The 18516-nt window shown below is 37.8% G+C and overlaps 1 protein-coding gene and 1 long non-coding RNA gene across 4 annotated transcripts; one reads left to right on the forward strand and one right to left on the reverse strand.

The window, feature by feature from the left end:
• Window positions 1–1386: 1386 nt before the first annotated feature.
• Window positions 1387–12124, reverse strand: LOC115597246 (uncharacterized). The gene is made up of 3 exons (XR_003987049.1): window positions 11789–12124; window positions 10736–11636; window positions 1387–3155 (listed from the first exon to the last, which is right to left on the reverse strand). It is a non-coding gene; the product is annotated as an uncharacterized LOC115597246 (long non-coding RNA).
• nkx2.4a (NK2 homeobox 4a) lies at window positions 11019–15079 on the forward strand. Of its 3 annotated transcripts, XM_030443005.1 has the most exons (3): window positions 11019–11104; window positions 12542–13129; window positions 13656–15079. In XM_030443005.1, the coding sequence occupies exons 2-3, from the start codon at window positions 12760–12762 to the stop codon at window positions 14342–14344; spliced, it is 1059 nt and encodes a 352-aa protein (XP_030298865.1). In that variant the 5' UTR covers window positions 11019–11104; window positions 12542–12759; the 3' UTR covers window positions 14345–15079. The 3 variants fall into 3 exon arrangements, with proteins under 3 accessions (XP_030298865.1, XP_030298864.1, XP_030298866.1); XM_030443004.1 differs by lacking the exon at window positions 11019–11104 and having other exon boundaries at window positions 12406–13129; XM_030443006.1 differs by lacking the exon at window positions 11019–11104 and having other exon boundaries at window positions 12407–13129; window positions 13683–15079.
• Window positions 15080–18516: the final 3437 nt, after the last annotated feature.

An 18516-nucleotide genomic window follows, 5' to 3' on the forward strand; every position in this document is an offset into this window, starting at 1 on the left:
GAGTTACAGTAATTGCTAGAATACATTGGGGAAAAAAATAGGAACTTGAAAGTATTGCACACTTCAAATGATAATTTTTCAGCATTTTCCTGTGTTAGTCTGTGTGTCAGGTGTGTATGTGAACACTGAAACGGGTTGTGCTTCTTTTGATCATCCTATCTGTTCATACTTGCCAGTAAGAAATCCTAATATGCTTCCAGTGTAAGGGATGATGATGAGGGATGAAATCCAGAGTCGTCGTTGTAGTAGTTGTGCTTGAGCAGCTGGAACCTGACTATTGATTTAAGACAGACATGAACCTGTACTTTACTATAGAGAGTACATAACTTTTACATTTGTTGTTAATTCCTCTGTTATCTTGATCATTGGAAGGTATTTATAGTTTTAACTACATCTAAGAGACATTTAATGAGACGGAATATGAACACAGTCACTTTCAGTCCAGTTCAGGAAAATGTACATAAGTATCTTCATAAATGGTGATCAGTGATGGGTAGTAGTTTCTGCAGTAGCTTGATGGTAGTTGCACTACATTCGTCTTTACATATAGATTCAAGTAGTTAAATTACATTTTCCGGTGACATTTCTAATCATCGTTAATAAATCTATAGTTAATTCCACTTTAGTTAATAGTTATATCATTGTACACAACCAATGAAATGCTTTATAAGCCATTTATCAAACATTTTTGTATTGTTAAGTTGCAACTGATGTTTATAACACTTTGTGAATGGTTGGTAAATAGGTGACTGTGTAGTTCAGCTACAGTAACATTATTTGGATGGCCATTATAATGTTGCCACTGATGTTTATAAACATTTACAATAGCTAAATAAAGTTTATAAAGCATTCCATTGTTTGGTAAGATATTATAACACTCTTCTGATTATGGTTAATATAAGTGCTGCCTATAATCCCGATTCAGATGAGATAGCTCGAATGAGGCACCAGGGAGTTACATGGAGGTAAAGTCGCCCTAGACAGACATTAATCCAAAATCAAAAATCTATACAGTGATGTAAACATCTGCTCAGTGTCAATGCAAATTTAAGTGCGTGCTAACCAGTTTTTATGCACTTTCAAATTATTTTGAGGGACATTTTTTTTCTTAGCAAAATGCAAACTAATGCTGTATGAGCACAGAAAATATGTCTAGAACACAAATATTAAACTGGCTGAGCTTCAGCAAGCACCGCATCATTTATATAATACTGTAGATAGACTGCATGTAGTGTTCCTGCTGCGGTCTGAAGTCGACATGGATTTAATCCAAAAGCAGTTGTATATAACATTATTTGTATCAACTATTATTTTGGAAATATACAAAACTTCAGTGACTACAGCTTACACAATTTCTTTTATTTTCTATGTATGGATAACTGCACATAACAATGAACTGAAGTTTAAATGGCAATAACTGTACCATTTATTAATGATGGTTATTATAAAGAGTTATGCTTTTTCCAAAGTTTGTGTAGTTAACTACTTAAACTACAAACAATTTTGGATCATGACCATTTTTTTTGTTTTATTTCACCATTGCTTATCTAGTATAGTTTAACATTGCTTGCATGTTCCTTAATGAAGACACATTAGCATTCACATTAGTGTTCTCAGGGCATTACCTGTACCAATTCTGCTTTTAAATATTGACATACTTATTGACATACATTGTAAATTTTATAGCAGATGGTTTAACTGTTTTTCGAAAAAGCAAAGGTGTGTATTTACATTGACAGTGTGACATTGAGCCAGGGTGCACGACACTCCAGCCATTATTCATTTCATCATTTACACCTCTTTTTCCGACGCTTACACAGTCTGCGTCTTCCATGAAAAAGGCTTTTTGTGACTTTGTAAAGGCAATAAAGCAAATAACATTCTCTTGAATCCAGAAAGAGGTATGTGGATGTGATGAAACGTAAGGTTATATTCCCAAATAAAACTGCCTTATTGTATTAAAAATGTATGTCAACAACACAATCACATATAATAAGAAAAACAGTCCTTCAAACGGGAGCTTTATGGTGTTTGGGTCGTTCTCTTTTTCAGTTTATTCTGTGAACCAGCACCATCCCACTGGGTCAAGGGATATGCGTGGTACCAGGATACAGATGTAAATTAGTGTATAAGTAACGCTGGCACAGCTCAGAAGTTGTGCCCTGTCCCCGTCAAATAACCAAGCAAACAAATAAATTAAAGAGCACTTGTTCATAGGTAATAAACAGAAAAAGACAGTATTTATGGCAAAAAGCAAGGTATGTCATCTTCGTGTCTGTATACAATGTCCATCAGTCAGACACCTGCCTTTCAGAAACTAAAGCCCCTGTGGGTATTTTGCACCAAGCAGGATTACTGTTGTTGTAGAACATTTGCTAATAAATAGCAATAACCATTGACTTATTGACACCAAAAATATCAAAGCTTTCCTTTCCTTTAATGACCCAAAAAAGGTTGTAATTGGGTAGTCAACTGCACAAAAACTTTCCAAAAGACAGTATTTTTATTACATACATCACTACATGCAGTCGAGTACTCCCCAACACCATCAACAACACAGTCTTCCACATCATCACATTTCTTCCGATACATGAAAGCATCGCATTCAAAGCTGCAGGGAGAAATTACTTCTGTGAGAGTAAAGTGTATTTTCTCCGAGCAACATGAAATAATCTTTCCAAAGTCTTTACAATCCTATTCCACAGCAAGTAAACCTGCCCAACTTGAAGACTTTAATACATCATAAAAATCAGTTTTTTAAGCAGCTCTACATTAAATTGACTTGGATATTGCTGTCATGTATAAAATATCACACACTGCAAACATCAATAAATCAAATAAAAGCTGAAAGCTGCTTTGTGTTTTTTTTCCCTTTGACTGAGCAGCAGCCGCCCGACTGGAGGAATCTTTTTCTGGCTCCTGCACACATGGCTGGAGGGAGGAGAGAGGAGGAACAGTCTGCAGCGTTTTTGAACACAATTTCATGATGGTTTCAGAGAAGAGGCCAGCCAAGCATTTCAAGTGGCAGAGCGGCGAGAGGGCAGCATTGTAGAGGAGAGCAGGTAGTGTAATGATCAGGTAGACAAGATGACATCAAGCGTCCTCAGGGATGGCCAGGCACAGAGAGCTGACATCCTTCCAGGGAGAAAGAACCACTGAATCAGGACGAGACAAAACCAACAAACAAGAAAGCCATTAGCTAACAGGTAGACTTGTTATTACTGTACAGGACTGAGAGTCACACACTTGGTGAAACACGTGCAGGGACACGTACAGAGACAAAGAAACACTGGAGAAATAGAATAAACATGTCGTTCTTTGTCTAACTGTATTGTTAGCTTGGGCCTGAAACACACTATGAATATTATTTTTTGTGCACTTCCAACATTTACATTTCAGATAGACTTCCCTGATCTCCCAGGACTCTTGGGTCTGGTGGCATTGTGGGAAATGTGGGATGTATAAAAGTGAATAAGTCACACAGTAAAAAAAATACAGCAATTTCTAATGCATATATATGTATTTATATATATATATATATATATATATATATATATATATATATATATATATATATATATATATGTATATATATATATATGTATGTATATATATATATATATATATATATATATATATATATATATATATATATATGCTCAGAGATCTAATGGTAAATACTTAACTATGTGACCATTACAGTTGTTGAAAATTATCTATTTAACATGTTGTTAAAGCACGCCTGGAAAAATAAAAAAAAGTTTATTTGATAGTGTGACAATAAACGTGCAAGTGGATTTCAAACTGTAATATATTTTTTTTTAATTTGCAAAATGTAATGATCCTGTATTGAGACATGAAGTGACAAAACCTGCCAGTTTTAAACAGTACATGACTCATGTTCACAGGATGACTGCATGACCGTGAGCAGTGAATACAGGATGTTGACTAAAATGAATGACAATTTTTAACAATTTACTCAACACCAGCTGTGGAATGTAACTAAATGCATTCAATCGAGTACTGTCCTTAACAATTTTGAGGTAGTTTTTCAATTTTCTGCTACTTTCTGCTTCTATAATACTTTTTGGGTGCAAATATTGTGCTTTATACACCACTGCATCTACTTGATTGCTTAAGTTACTTGTTTCTTTGCAGATAGCATTGATAGATGTGCATTTCTTATTTAATTTATTTTTTTACGTTGATTATAAAATAAAATGCTGAAATCTGATTATCTGGCAGGCTGATAATTGGCTGACCCATGTACAGAAAAACATATATTTACATCAAAATGTATGATTTAATTTGCAGAAGATCCCTTTTGATTCATATCAGATTTTTTATTCAAGTACTGTTGCATGGTCGACTTTCACTTTTACCAAAGTAGTATTGTAACGCATTATCTTCTACTGAAATATGACTTTTGGGCACTTTTTACATCATTAGCATCCAACTGACAAATCAAATGGAACTGTGGATCATTTGATCACATGACACATGTCACATTTTAGTTTTTTTTTTTTTTTACTTTTTAATTTTTTTTTCCAAATGTAGGATTTTTTAGCCAAAAACACCATTTATCCAGATGTGATCACTCACCATGGTCATGCATGAATTTGTCATTTACGTGTGCTATTCGGTTGTGTTTAGTGGGGGAAAGTTTGAAGCATTGAATTTCAACTTTCAGCACCTTTTTCATACTTACACAGTGATATAATTTTTGTTTTTTACTACTTCTTACATAACATACAGTATATGGTTTTCTTTTTCAGGCAAAGAGATAAATGGGTTAACACATTATGAGCTTTTTAGTTCAAAGAATGGGCTTGTTTAAAGACTTATTCATGTCATGATGACTATTCATAAAATCTCCTCATAATAATTAACTTTTGTGTTTGATGTTACCGCCGCTATTCAGCATTTTAGTTTCTTCTTGCTTGACACTTGAACAAATTACTCTCGCTCACTACATTAACAACTTAAATTTAACCTGCCACAGATCTCAGCAGGTCTTCATTAAGTAACAAACAAAAAAACAAACGTGTATCACAGTACAGCGTGCACCGTGTCATGTAGGCCTATTCATGTCTTCAGGAAAACAACCACTGGAGTGCAAGTAAACAAAATGTACATACAGTGTTGATGTTGTTTCAGTGACTTTGACTCTTTTTTCTGCTGTAGTTCCTTAGATAGCCACTGAAGAAATACTGATAGGTCAATAATTGAATATGTGTTCAGCACAGATGTTATTATTAAAGGATGCAGCGCTATCTCCATGGACTACGTATCAGCTTCATATTTTAACTTAACATGAATATTTTTCACAGTATTCTTGCTTCAGCAAATTATGTAAATCAGTCTAGTTTTCATTACATAAAGTCTCTTTAAACATGACTACTGTGCTTACTAACTTCCTGCTGCTCGGAAAAACACTGCTTGGTGATTGGAGAGACTGCCATTTAAGGGAAAGACTGCAGATATCTTTTCTGTTTGGTAGAGTCACCATGGGAAAACCAAATATGGCCTCTTGAAACTAAAAAAGCTGAAACTGAACAACTAAACATGGATTTAAGACATACAAAAGGGCATTTCCAAATGCAGAATTATATATATGAAGAAAATCCTTTTGTTTAGTTTTTTAAAATAATGAGTAAGAGTGTAAACAGTGTGTGACCACCATAAGAAAAACAGAATGTAAAATGATGTAAGACGTAAGAAATTTAAAAAAACAATATTGTCAATAATGCTAAAATTAAACACAAAACAGTTGTGTTATTTGGAATGGGTCGTATGAATCAACGTTTAATGTTTTGTTAGCTTTCTTTTTTATTTTTATTTATACCTAAGATAGAATCCGTTCAAAATCAGGTGACCAAATAAATTAAGAACGAAGCACGCAAATAAAGAGCTATTTAAGAAAGAATATTGTGATGTTGAATTCACATAGAGTAGCATAATGATCAGTACAATATGTGATTCTGTGCACACAATAATAATACAATTTTAAGGCAATTTACAGCATACCAATAATTGAATATATTGGGATTTTCATCTGTGATTACGTACATAATGTTTACAGAGTCCTGTTAAACTGACACTTCCAGTCCACATGTAGCAGTGGATTTAGGCAGTGCTCAGGCAGCAGAAATTACAGTTTTAATCTTTTTACACCATGCAGTAAAAGTGGGCTTGGACTTTATATTCTAAACTGCATAGTAAATTGTAGAATAGTGCTTGTATCTGTCAGGATCAATACATTCAGAATTTGAAGTAGTTTTCTGATGTGTTTATGTGGATTCATCTAAATAATGGTAGGCTATCAGCTGGCCTACTGGATAAAAGCATCCCAAAGTGGGGATAAACAGACAGGTAAAAATATCACATTGATATGCAGCCTCTGTCCACATTTCCATCATTGAGTTGTGAAGCCGTTTAAAAAGTTTCCGTCTCCACACGCAGCACTCAAAGTGCTTTGAAACTTTTGATTAGAAGATGCATCTCTTCATGAAAACAAGCTGAATAAATGAATTCCTGGCATAAATGGACATCAGGAAACACTCGATACAGATTGCGGCTATTTGCATGCATTCCAGGTGTGGAACCACATTTGATTATTAAAATGATTTATTTTACTACACATGAGAGTGTGAGACATCTCTACAGTATAAAACTCAAACTTTCTGCCAATTTTCTGCCTTTTGGCCAATTTGCCTTGTAACTTGATTAAAAAGCCCAAAGGTATGTAAATTGTTTTAGTATTATATCTTATACATCACAATCATAGCAATACTATAACAAACAAAAACAACTGTATGCTCTATCTGCTTTAACTGTGATGCATATTTAGCTAAAACTTAAAAAAACAAAAAAACAAACAAATGCAAAGACACCCAAATGCAAACCATCAAACAATCTGAATTTAACTGGAGTGCACTGACAAGCAAACCTATGATTCAAAGATACCTGCCACTCTGTGAACACAAGCATGCTTCCTGTTCTGAAGTGAGCCAAATGTTGAAGTGAAATTTGAAAAGATAATTTCAAGACATGTCATCGAACAAACTTCATCTCATCTCAACAGTCAGCTGCCAAGGACAACTCTCAGCAAGGAAAGATTGTCAGATTGGCATATGAGTAACTGGGTGTCAAAGCCAGAGTGAGCCGTGGTTGAGTCACAACCATACTCTCTAACAGCTTTGTTTACCTGCCCTTACTGCTGCCACAATTAATGCAGTGGAGAAGTGGACGAACCAGGTACCCTTGGAACCTTGGTAATCTGCATTGATCTGCTGCTGTGTTTTTTAATTGTTGTTACAAAAGAGAGCAGCCATGCTAAAATGTTGCCACTCCAAACAATGCAGAGGACAGCAGCACTCACAGAAACCCTGAGTGCCAAAAATTTCAGGGAGCTAAATCTGGTTCAGACAAGGAAAGGTGGAATTTGTAAGCCCTTCTTTCTTTTTCTTTTTCTTTTTTTTTTTTTTTGGTTCAAAAATCAAGGTGATGTTGAACCGAACAGAATTACAGAATTCATGCATTTACATCTATATGTGTTTGGTGCTTTCATAATCTCTTTTGTAAAGATAATCCAACAATCATTCTTTAATACCGAACATGTCGATGTTTATCAAAGAGCTTATCAACTTTCTTCCGAGCACACATCTGAGTTATAGTCTGAACAAAGTTAAAGGATAGAAAGTTAGGTGTGGTCTCAGTTTATGCTTAACATTGTGAGAATCACAATGGATTTTTTTAAGACTCATGGCTGCACCTCATAAAACAAATGATTTTGGACTTCTGATCATGTTAATGTTTTTCAAAGAAACTTAAACCTTATTAACATACTTTATGGAACCTAATCAACATTGTTCCCAGCATACACTTTAGTTATAGATTGAACCAAATTAAAGAGTAGAGGTTTGGGTCTTCACATGTCTCAGGTTATGATTAAACTCATTAAACACACAATGAGATTTGAAAAGCATAACGGACCTCCTCAAGAGAAAATAGATTTTAGCTTTCTTAGATAACATATATAACACATGGCTTGTGTTCGCATTAGTGCAAAGACATCTGAGCAACATATGGTGTAATAATGTATTTTGTTTTTAAGGAAATAACACAAGAATCAAGTAAATTATAAAAAAAGATTCACCCATCTTTGACTGACTATTCCACTGTGGCAGGAAGGGAGCTGATCTTTTCAGTTATAGAAGATCATATAAGTTATATGATATTTTAGTGGCATTGTCTCTTTCTAAATGATCAAACAAAAACAACAATGTTGTATGATCAGCAGTTTTGTATCATGTTGTGTTGTATTCAAATAGTCACATACTCACTTCTTTGGGTATGTTGTGCCCTTTTTTCTGAACGCTTGAGACAGTACTTCTTTCAGTTAACACGGACAGGAATTTAACCAAATTTAACAATTTGACTTTGACTTCTTCCACGCAGTGTGTTATACACTTAGGGTTTTTTTTTTTTTTTTTAAATCGTTGTGCTGCCTACATACAACATGACCAGTTACAGGAGTTACCCAGGAGTTTCCACTGTCTGATTATAACTTTATCAAATAAATGAACTGCTGAACGTTGAACATTGAGATTTTAAGCATAACTTCTACACTGTAATCCTATTAAAAATGTTTAAGTCTCTTGGTCTCCATTTTCCCAAGATTCCAGGTTATGGTCAGCATCCATTAAAAGCCCATATTCTGTTTTTTGGCGCCCTATTAGCATCATTTCGTCCATCAAGCGACATTAATTGTGAATGAATGCAAACTCCTGCAGAAGAATACGGTCTTCAAGAGGCCTGTCACATACTTTCTCCACTTGGGAGGACCTTTAACCTACTTAGCTGAGGAACCGCACCGTTTCAAGTAGTGCAGCTGAAAGATATGCACCTGCCCGCTTTTTACTCTCTCACTGCTCGGCGATTTAAGAGGAGAGAAAGTATTTGATCTAAACGGTACTACACTGACTGCAGGTGTGGAATTTTCTCCACAAATTTCAACACCAGTACAGCCACTGGGAAGGCCACAAAAAAAAAATGTGGTTTGAATCTGAGGTTTAGAGCCAAGACGACAATTAATTTTTTTGGGTGCTCCAAGATTGGTGGTTTCAGTGTCAGTATTCAAAGTTTGGGTTTCGTGTCTGCTTCATAGAAAACTAAACAGGCGTATTGTTGTTCGTGCGTAATAACGCGCGAAAAATGTCTCATTACCTGCGGCAAAACGCCAAACATAACTACAGATATTTTGACTATTTTTTTTTTCGCTAAATTGTGTGATACAAATTAATCATGAGGAAATTATTTCCTCTTGATTATAATATAGGAATTTGAAGTCTCCACATAGGTTGCGCTTATCTTTAAATGTAATCCACTGCTGTTTGTCCACTAATTTAGAGATACAATTACAGTCCAAACGAAAGCAATTTAGTGCGAAATCTCACTGTTTGGTAGCGCGCCAAACCAAAATTATTTCATAAAAAGTCTATATTTTTCTAAGAAACCATATCCCAGACGCACCATTTTTCTTTATACCGATAAAAAAAAAACACTAGAAATCCAGTTATAGCACTGAGATGCCAAGGAAAGGAAAGTGTGTTCGCAGGTCGTGCGTAAATTACGCACGGATATCTTTACCTTTATTTTGGTTTACGAAAGTAGTGCACTGTTATTCATCATTCAGTCTTGAACGTTGCATTATTCTTTCCTTTTTTTCATGTGATGTAAGAAAGGAAAACAATAAAATAACTGAAAACCTCTTGCCATTTTTTGGTATTTGTTTAAATTTCACGCGCAAAACAGTTAAAAAGTTAAGTCAGAGATTTGGAGGCTACAAGACTAAATAAACCTCTATGTTTTCTGTCCGGTGCCTGTTGAAGGTTGCAGGTCAGGACCCTGGTCCTTCAGCCATCTCTCCAGATCTCTCAGGGTATTGAACCAGCAAGGACGAGATGGAGAAAAGTAATTCAGAAACCAGGCGCTTTGGTCCATCTGCTGTGCTGTGCTGTGCTGGGGTGTGGGGGGCAGGGGAGCTATCGGAAAAAAAAAGGTTGTGTGCATGATACAATAAATGGGTAGTTATTCGGTTCTGGATAAACAGACGTAAATGACCCGATGAGCGCTTACATATCATATACTGGAAAATTGGTTAAAACGTCCCTATAGAAAGTCCGCACTGCTTATATGGATAGGGCGATTTTGCACCAAGAGCAGATAATTTAACCACTGGTGGCGAGCAATGGCTGGCATACAGCAGCTCCCTATAGAATAACGGGAAACGTGTTTGCCCTTCAGTTATTAGATACCTCAATTGTATTTTTAAAAATTATGAAAAAAAAGCTCGTGGAATATTTTCCAGGTGAAATTATCGAGAAAGTTACACCACTGCTTGTAGCTGTCTGTCGGCTAAAGAGCGTGTTTTTACAGGTGAAAGCAAAACAGCTAAAAGGCAGTGTCACACACCGTGCCCGTGCGTAATTCTGGGAATAAAATACACTTTTCCACACCATGCAGCCACCAAGGAACCACCCAGTCTCCTTTGGGTCAGTGAAGACTCATTTAAATGAAATATTATAAGATATTTGACACCACGTATCACAGATGCCGGTAATCACACATGTAGCAGCAAACGCTATCCAATAACCATGATCATGAACAGCTCCAAAAAGGTTTGGCGATTAAATGTATCTCCTCCATAAATGCGTCAGATTTAGGAACAAACCTTTTCTGGGCCTTCTCCACGGCTCCTTGGCGCGTCCATATGTCCCGCTCCAGCTGCCTTTGGCCACATCAGAATCACTGGATGTAAAAGTTAACTACACTGACAACTATATTAATGTGGACTATAAGCTCTCCTAAGCGTTGCATGCGGCTAACCAGCTCCAGATTTTTATGGGATCCTAATGTGGAGGGTCTGTGGACCAGGGTCCTGCTCTCTGACTCAGTAATCCACAAGGTTGAGAGGTTTGTCTCATTTACATAATGTTAGAGGTCTGGGCCGAGGCCTACCTATTCTTTGCGCCCTGAAAAGACACCGTGCTGCCGCTGCCAAAAGAGTGGAAAGGCGCACAGAAGTCTGGGCTATTTACAGGTAGGAAATATTACTTTACTTTAAGAAATGAGTTGGTTTTTCTTTGTATTGATACTTTGAAAGGAATTTGACTTCTCTGGTTTACACTTGTTAAACGAATCGTGGTAAACAGTCTTTTACTTATAGGGTTGGTGTTTCCCCCACGTCGGTGTCTTTCTGACATCTCCAGCTGACTTTGGAATATGCGCGCATTGTTTTAGTTTTCCTCAACCACAATAAAGTCCAACCACTTCACGTTAAATCCGCCGGCATCAGGTTTCTTGTGAAATCTGCATAATAACAATGATTTATTGCAATCAGGCTGCCAACTTAACCGGAGATTGGCGTTCTTGATATGTCGCTATAATTGATGGCTGACCATGTCACATCTTCAATTGCTCAATTAGGAGGTAGGCAGCTACTTGCTGCCATGCCATGCTAAATTACATTAGTGGCTCCGCGCAGACGAGTGTTTCCTTCCTCCAGTGAAGGAAGATTGTAACACGTCTGGAAAATAACGTGAACGCAGCACACCTGCTCCTGCTGCTGCCTGCTGAAAAACATCAAGACAGATATGTTGTGATCATAAACGTCTGTATATGAGAAGCAGAATAGCGACGTTGTGAGCTACAGGCGTGTATAGATCCATAAGGGACACATGGGAGGCTAATGGGAAGCTATATTAACTATTTAACTCATTATTACAATTTGTAGCAGCTCTCCTCTCTTTTGACCCCTTCTGTTGTGTGTCCTCTTCCTCTGATTCTTCCCCTGGCGCCAGTCAGTTTGTTCAGAGATTACAATGTCAGGTCAAGACGGCAAAGTGTCATTAATGCAGGATGACCAGACTCGAGGGTTTAGGGCTTACGACATTGTCTCCATATTGCATTAAGTCTAAAGAAACAACTCACTTTTTTTTTTTTTTTTTTTTTCCAAATTTGAAAAATTAGGAGGAATTGGCGTTTAAAAAAACTGGTCAAAAATAATCTAAATTCTGAATATTGTATCTCCATGTCTGTTCATGAATGTTAGTGATATATATACTCACAGGTCGGGTCCCTACCGCCGCTCCCTTTTCAGCTTTTTGTCATTTTGCGCTTATTTGGACTTGTCCCTCTCTGTTGGGGCAAAATGATGCTTAAGAAGCATAAATGAGCTGGTCATACAACTTCATTGTGCCTCTTTGATGATACTCGGTGGCCCTTATGTCTGTTCAAAGTGCTCTCAAAGTTTCTAGAAAGAGTGGAATTCCCTACTGACGCAAAATAGTCATATGTGGTCAGATCAGCTGATGTGCAGCACATAATGGGTTATTCTCATCTGTATATAGTTGTCACAACGGACAAAATCATAAATATGCAGCGTCGATTTATTCGTGTTTACAACTTAATATAAAGCAATGTGTATTTTCATGAATTATTTCCCTGAAATGTCAATGACTATTGTTTGCTGGTTTAGGAGTTTTGCTCCGCCCCCTGTGTTTGTCGTAAACCTGGCTCCTGGCTCCAATAAACCCGGGCTAAGAGCGCCCTGGGCTCGCCTCCTTCTCCAAGGCGATCAATAGGATCTCAGGCGCACTACAAGCACTCTCTTACGTAGACATCCACCAAGGAGAGAGCCGATACAACAACACGGTTGATCTGCTCAAACACAAAAATCTACCTGCTTTCTGAATCATGTCGTTGAGCCCAAAGCACACAACGCCTTTTTCAGTGACAGATATTTTGAGTCCAATCGAGGAGACCTACAAGAAGTTTAGTGCCATGGACGGCGCAGGGAACCTAACCTCTCCACTGGGAGCCTACCGACAGCCTCAGGTGTCTCAGACCGGCATGCAACAACACTCCATGGGCCACAACGCTACCGTGGCCACCACTTACCACATGCCGCACACCGTCTCCCAGTTCTCCCACAGCGCAATGGGGGGATACTGCAATGGAAGCATTGGCAACATGGGAGACCTCCCGTCGTACCAGGAAAGCATGCGGAATAGTGCTGCAGCAACAGGGTGGTACAGCGCCAACCCGGATCCGAGATACTCAACAAGTAAGTTATTTACTCCATTTTACACAATTTACTGATTTTTTTTTCATCGGACTGTAAACATTTTAATTGGCATTTCAGGAGTTAGAGAGGGGGGGGACGCTCAAAGCTAAATATGTATCGCTTTTTTAAATGATTTCATTTATTTATTTATTGGGGGCTACTGATGAAATATGAATGTAAATAATATGCACTATTTTAAGATATCTTTAATTTTAACTTACTATGTATGATGGTGAAACTGAAAAGGAGATCATTCTTTCAAGTGTGGTTCGACTTTTTTTTAATCTTGGGCATGAGTAAATATTTCAAACAAGATACATATATTTATTATTATTATTTTTTATTGTTATTATTATTATTGATATTATTATTATTATTGATATTATTATTATTATTTATGTTTTTATAGCTAACGCTTCAACTTCATCATTTAACGCAGTTAATAATTAATAAAGACTACTTCAGGCGAAACAGTGTTCTCCTCTTCTGTTTATTGAACGCATGTATATGTATGTATATTTTTAAGTTTCTAGATTCATGGGACCTTCCACAGGTATGAACATGACCGGCATGGGGGGTCTCACAGGAATGGCGGACGCCACCAAATCCATGCCAGCTCTCCACGCTGCGCCCAGGAGGAAACGGCGCGTCCTGTTCTCGCAGGCTCAGGTCTACGAGCTGGAGAGGAGGTTTAAGCAGCAGAAATACCTGTCGGCGCCCGAGAGGGAGCACCTGGCCAGCATGATCCACCTGACACCGACCCAGGTGAAGATTTGGTTTCAGAACCACCGGTACAAGATGAAGCGCCAGGCCAAGGACAAGGCAGCGCAGCAGCTGCAGCAGCAGCAACAGGACGGTAACCTGTGCCAACAGCAGGCGCAGTCTCCGAGGCGCGTAGCCGTGCCAGTTCTGGTGAAGGACGGTAAACCGTGCCAGAACGGCTCGAACACGCCGACACCGAACCAGCAACAGGTACAACAGAGCCAACAACAAAGTCAACAACAGAACGGGGCCGGAGTTGTGCTCGCGTCCCCGACCAGCAGCCTCGGCCAGCATCAGAGCCAGCAGCAGGTGAACGCTTTGGAGCTGGAGGAGATGTCGCCCAGCCCCCCGTCACTGCACAGCCAGCTCAACATGGCCCAGATAGACACATCTGCTGTAGATTACACCAGTAACATGGTCAGCTCAAACCTCCTCTACGGCAGGACGTGGTAGGACTTACAGTACAGTACTGTCACTTTCCACTTTTTTTATGTGAACCTGCGGATGAGCCCATGCAACAGCGCAAATATATATATATATATATATATATATATATATATATATATATATATATATATATATATATATATATATATATATATATATATATATATATATACGTAGGCTGGAAATGGGGGCCCTTTGGTGTTGGAGGGGACAAGGCGCGCACAGAGGCGCACCAGCTGATCAGGGCACATTTTCTTGACATCTCTGAGAGGGGAGTCTATTTTTGAACATTACAGAAATGGCTGCCCTTGAAAGCAATTATGTCGTTTCTGGACCTTTTGTAATCCATGTTTTGGACCTTCCTCATGATGTTTTAAACGTAGTCTATGTTGTTGAAACAAAAAGGAATGCTGCTTCACTTGAGTGCGGACTGGGGGAAAGGTGGGATCAGGTCTGAAGTACACTAAGCCACCACTCCTTATTTGCGGTGATAACCTGGTATTTTATCATATTAATATTGTAAACTAATGTATTCATTTAGACTTATTGAATAAAGTAGGGACTTGTATATTTGGCTAACACACAAGAATGCGTTTAACTGTATAATAATCGTTATTGCGTCCACTTTTATGTTTTCTTTATTCTTTTGTAAGTTAAAAAGGAACAAATGCGTGATGGCTGCTGTATATGTTTCAAAACCAAGTGAACGTTAACAATAAATAACTTGAAGTGTGAGCGCTATTCCTGAAGAAGTAATTTTTTAAAAGGCATCTGTTTTTGGAGTGCATTTTCATTATGTTGTGATTGAGACCAAATTGAGCTGGAAAGCAAGGTCGATGAGGGAGCCAGCATTGTTCAGGTGACATTTTGGAGGGCTGCCTTTCATGGAGGATGTTTGCAAGACTCTAAGACCGGGAAATCACCCTTTTAAAAAGTTCCAATATTGTACAGCAGGTTTAATAATGACATTAATGTATGCATTCATATAGTTCTTTTTTTTCTTCTTCAAACATATTGATATTACTGTGTTTAATAGGCCCAGACCTTCGGTTTGCCGCAGTGTAATTGGTCAATTTTATTGTGAATGCGAGCTTCCATAAGGTACACAATGAGTACCAATTATTGTAAGAGCGAATATATTATCCAAAGGAATGGAGTACATGCCTCATATTATTATGATTCGGCATTAAAGCTAATTATTATTATTATTATTATTATTATTATTATTATTATTATTATTATTATGCAAAGGCCTCAGTCGCTCTGCTAAATTAACATTTTTCAAAATAAGGGTTTCTATCGTCAATTTGAATTAGAATACAAACAATTCAAATATGCCTCTTTTCAGCTTTGTGATTTTATATTACCTAGGACCTTAAATTCAAATTCCGATTTTTATGAAAAACTGAATTTGAAGCTGGTGACAGATGGATTAATATCCAGAAAAGACGCACTGATATTAAAATGAGAATATTCGACTATCTTGTCAAATTCTTTAAAACATTCCCGAATTCAAGACTTAAGTCTCGGTTTTAAAAAAAAAAAAAAAAACACTTCCTGTTGTAATATCGTTATACACTTCATTTCAAAACTACCTCCTGATATAATTTGATTTATAATTTAATAAATAAATTAATAATAAAATATGGCGAAATATAACACGATCATAATTACAAAAAGCTTCATGAATTTTGAGGAAGTTATTACAAAATTACTGCAAGTTTTTATTTAGTTTTATTAACATATTTTATAACAGTGATTTCCAATTTTTTTTTTTTATGCAATGAAGCACTGTAAGGCTTCAACTAAATGTTCAAAATACCCTGCAAGCACACACACTTTCTTTTTCGTTAACACACAAACTCTGCCCTGTCTGCACACGCACACACACAGACACACACGCACACACGCACACACACAGACAAGCCTCATTCTGATCAATCTCTTTAGCAGATGAATGATTTGTGCAAACAAACTCCAAAGTGTTTAAGGTCATCACTTAGCATCAGTGTCGATCCCCCTTTTACTTCTGTCCTCCAAAACCTTTTTCACACAAGCAGTGTGCTCATAATAGGATCCAGCATTTCATTTCCTGTGGTCATTTAAACACGTTTGGAAATTACTTCTCAATCCCCTTGCTGATGACACCCTGTGATGATGATGATGATGGCTATCAGTGTGTCTCAATGGAGACCTTGGAGAGCCCCCATTTCCAACCCCTTCACATACCTGGCAGCTGTATGTATATGTGCTATCATCCCTACACTCGAAGGAAGCATCAGAGCCAATATGCACCTGACATTTGGAATTGAGCGTGGCAACTCCATCAGGAGAGAGTTTGATAAGAGCATTAAAAAGAGAAATGCATTCCACAATATACACTTTGATGCTGCAAGATCTTTCTGCTAGATTTCCTCTCTAAATTGAGGGCATGAATGAGCTGTCAACAAAGATTTTGATGGTGTACCACATGAAATGAAAGTGGAGGTGAAGCCATTCTTTTCTTTTTTCAATAGCCATAGTTATAGCGCACTAATAGGCTATGCTTGGTAATCACTGGCTATTGTGCCTGTTGCTTCTCTCAGTTTATTGGGGGGTACCTCTCTTTGTAAGGATATATGAGACAGGCCGGGCACTGTAATTGGTGCTGGCATCATCGTTTATGTCTGGAAAGTTTTTTAGGGGGCTGCAGCCATTCCTGTGTGGTGTTACAACCTCCATGCATGTCGGTGCAGAACCGGCGTAAAGGTCGTCTGTGTTAACAACATCTGCACCCACACACATGTGCACGCACACGATGCATGCGTGCTCAGGTGGACGCACACGCAGCCCACATTCACATACACAAACAAAGCAAACGAATCATTATATAAAATTGCCTCTATTACACAAGACAGATATTTCCATCAGAGCCGGAAAAAGTCTATCACTACCTCAATGCCATATCCTATACTGTTAGTATGGAGCATGAGGCGGAGGATAATTTATTTCGCTGAAGTAAAGAATTTTTAGACTATTCTTCTCAGGTAATTGCAGGTTGCACTGCATAATGTGAAAGTAGAAGGGAGCCTTGCTTCAGGCTCTGCAACCCCCTCCACTCCCCAACTCCCTTCCTCCCCATTATTCTACTTAATATGTCAGGTCTGATCGCAGAGAAACCTTTTCAAGTCCTATTGATGTGTTCCTCAATTGACCATGGCGACCGAGCAACCTAGAGAGCGCTAATTGGCAAGAGCTTAACATTATTGGCTGCATAGTTTACACAGAAACATAGGCCAAACATATAATCCTCATCATACACAGTACTTTTTTTTCTTTTAATTTAGTTTTGCCGGTACAACAGGGGAGGAGGGGAGGCTGTTTTTTAACTCACAAAGCAATTAAGACAGAAAGCTGAAAGCAGTCTGGCCTAGTTTCTGAATGGAGTATAGTGGATAAGTAATTCTTGCCGGAGACACACAGGTAAAGATGGAATACTGTGATTAGAATTCCATATTATTCTGTATGATCAAATAAAAACATGCATGCGATATAGACATTGTTAATATCTCAAGCTCACTCCCACAAGTTCCACTACCTCCTCCCACAGATCTTGCCACATGTGAAACGATTAGGGACAGGCAAGCTTTCCATTTCACTGCGCAAATGAATGCATTGAATTTGCAAGTTCAGAGAGACACAGAGCAAGATTTTTAATTAGTGTATTGCCCTCAAATTCGGTTAAGGAGAGACAATCTCCCTCTTTTCTATGATGAACCTGTTCCTCCTGGACTTGTTTGGGCTCCGCAGAGTGACTCACTGCAAGTCTGCAAGTCATTGCCCCCAGGGAGCAAAAAGTTCCCTTATTCCAGTCATTTTCAAATGGAAAAAATAGCCTGCAAATAATCATCTTCCTACAGAGGGAAAAAAAACATTTCAAGAAGGTCATAGGACTCTGAAAGCAATTCTCAGTCTAATAGATTTTCATGAAATTAAATAGATGAAACCACATTTTTACCGTTGCCTTTGGTTTGACGATAACGTGAACTCAAATGCATGCATGCACACACATGCACACACACACACACGCAATTATATGCTATTCCAGGACTTGCACTGGCTAATTCCATTGCTCACTATGAATACCATTTTAGCAATATGAGGCATTGCAGGGCCAAAGCAACCTTTTGAAGACTATT

This window comes from Sparus aurata, chromosome 16, assembly GCF_900880675.1.
Source record: "Sparus aurata chromosome 16, fSpaAur1.1, whole genome shotgun sequence".
NCBI lineage: Eukaryota > Metazoa > Chordata > Actinopteri > Spariformes > Sparidae > Sparus > Sparus aurata.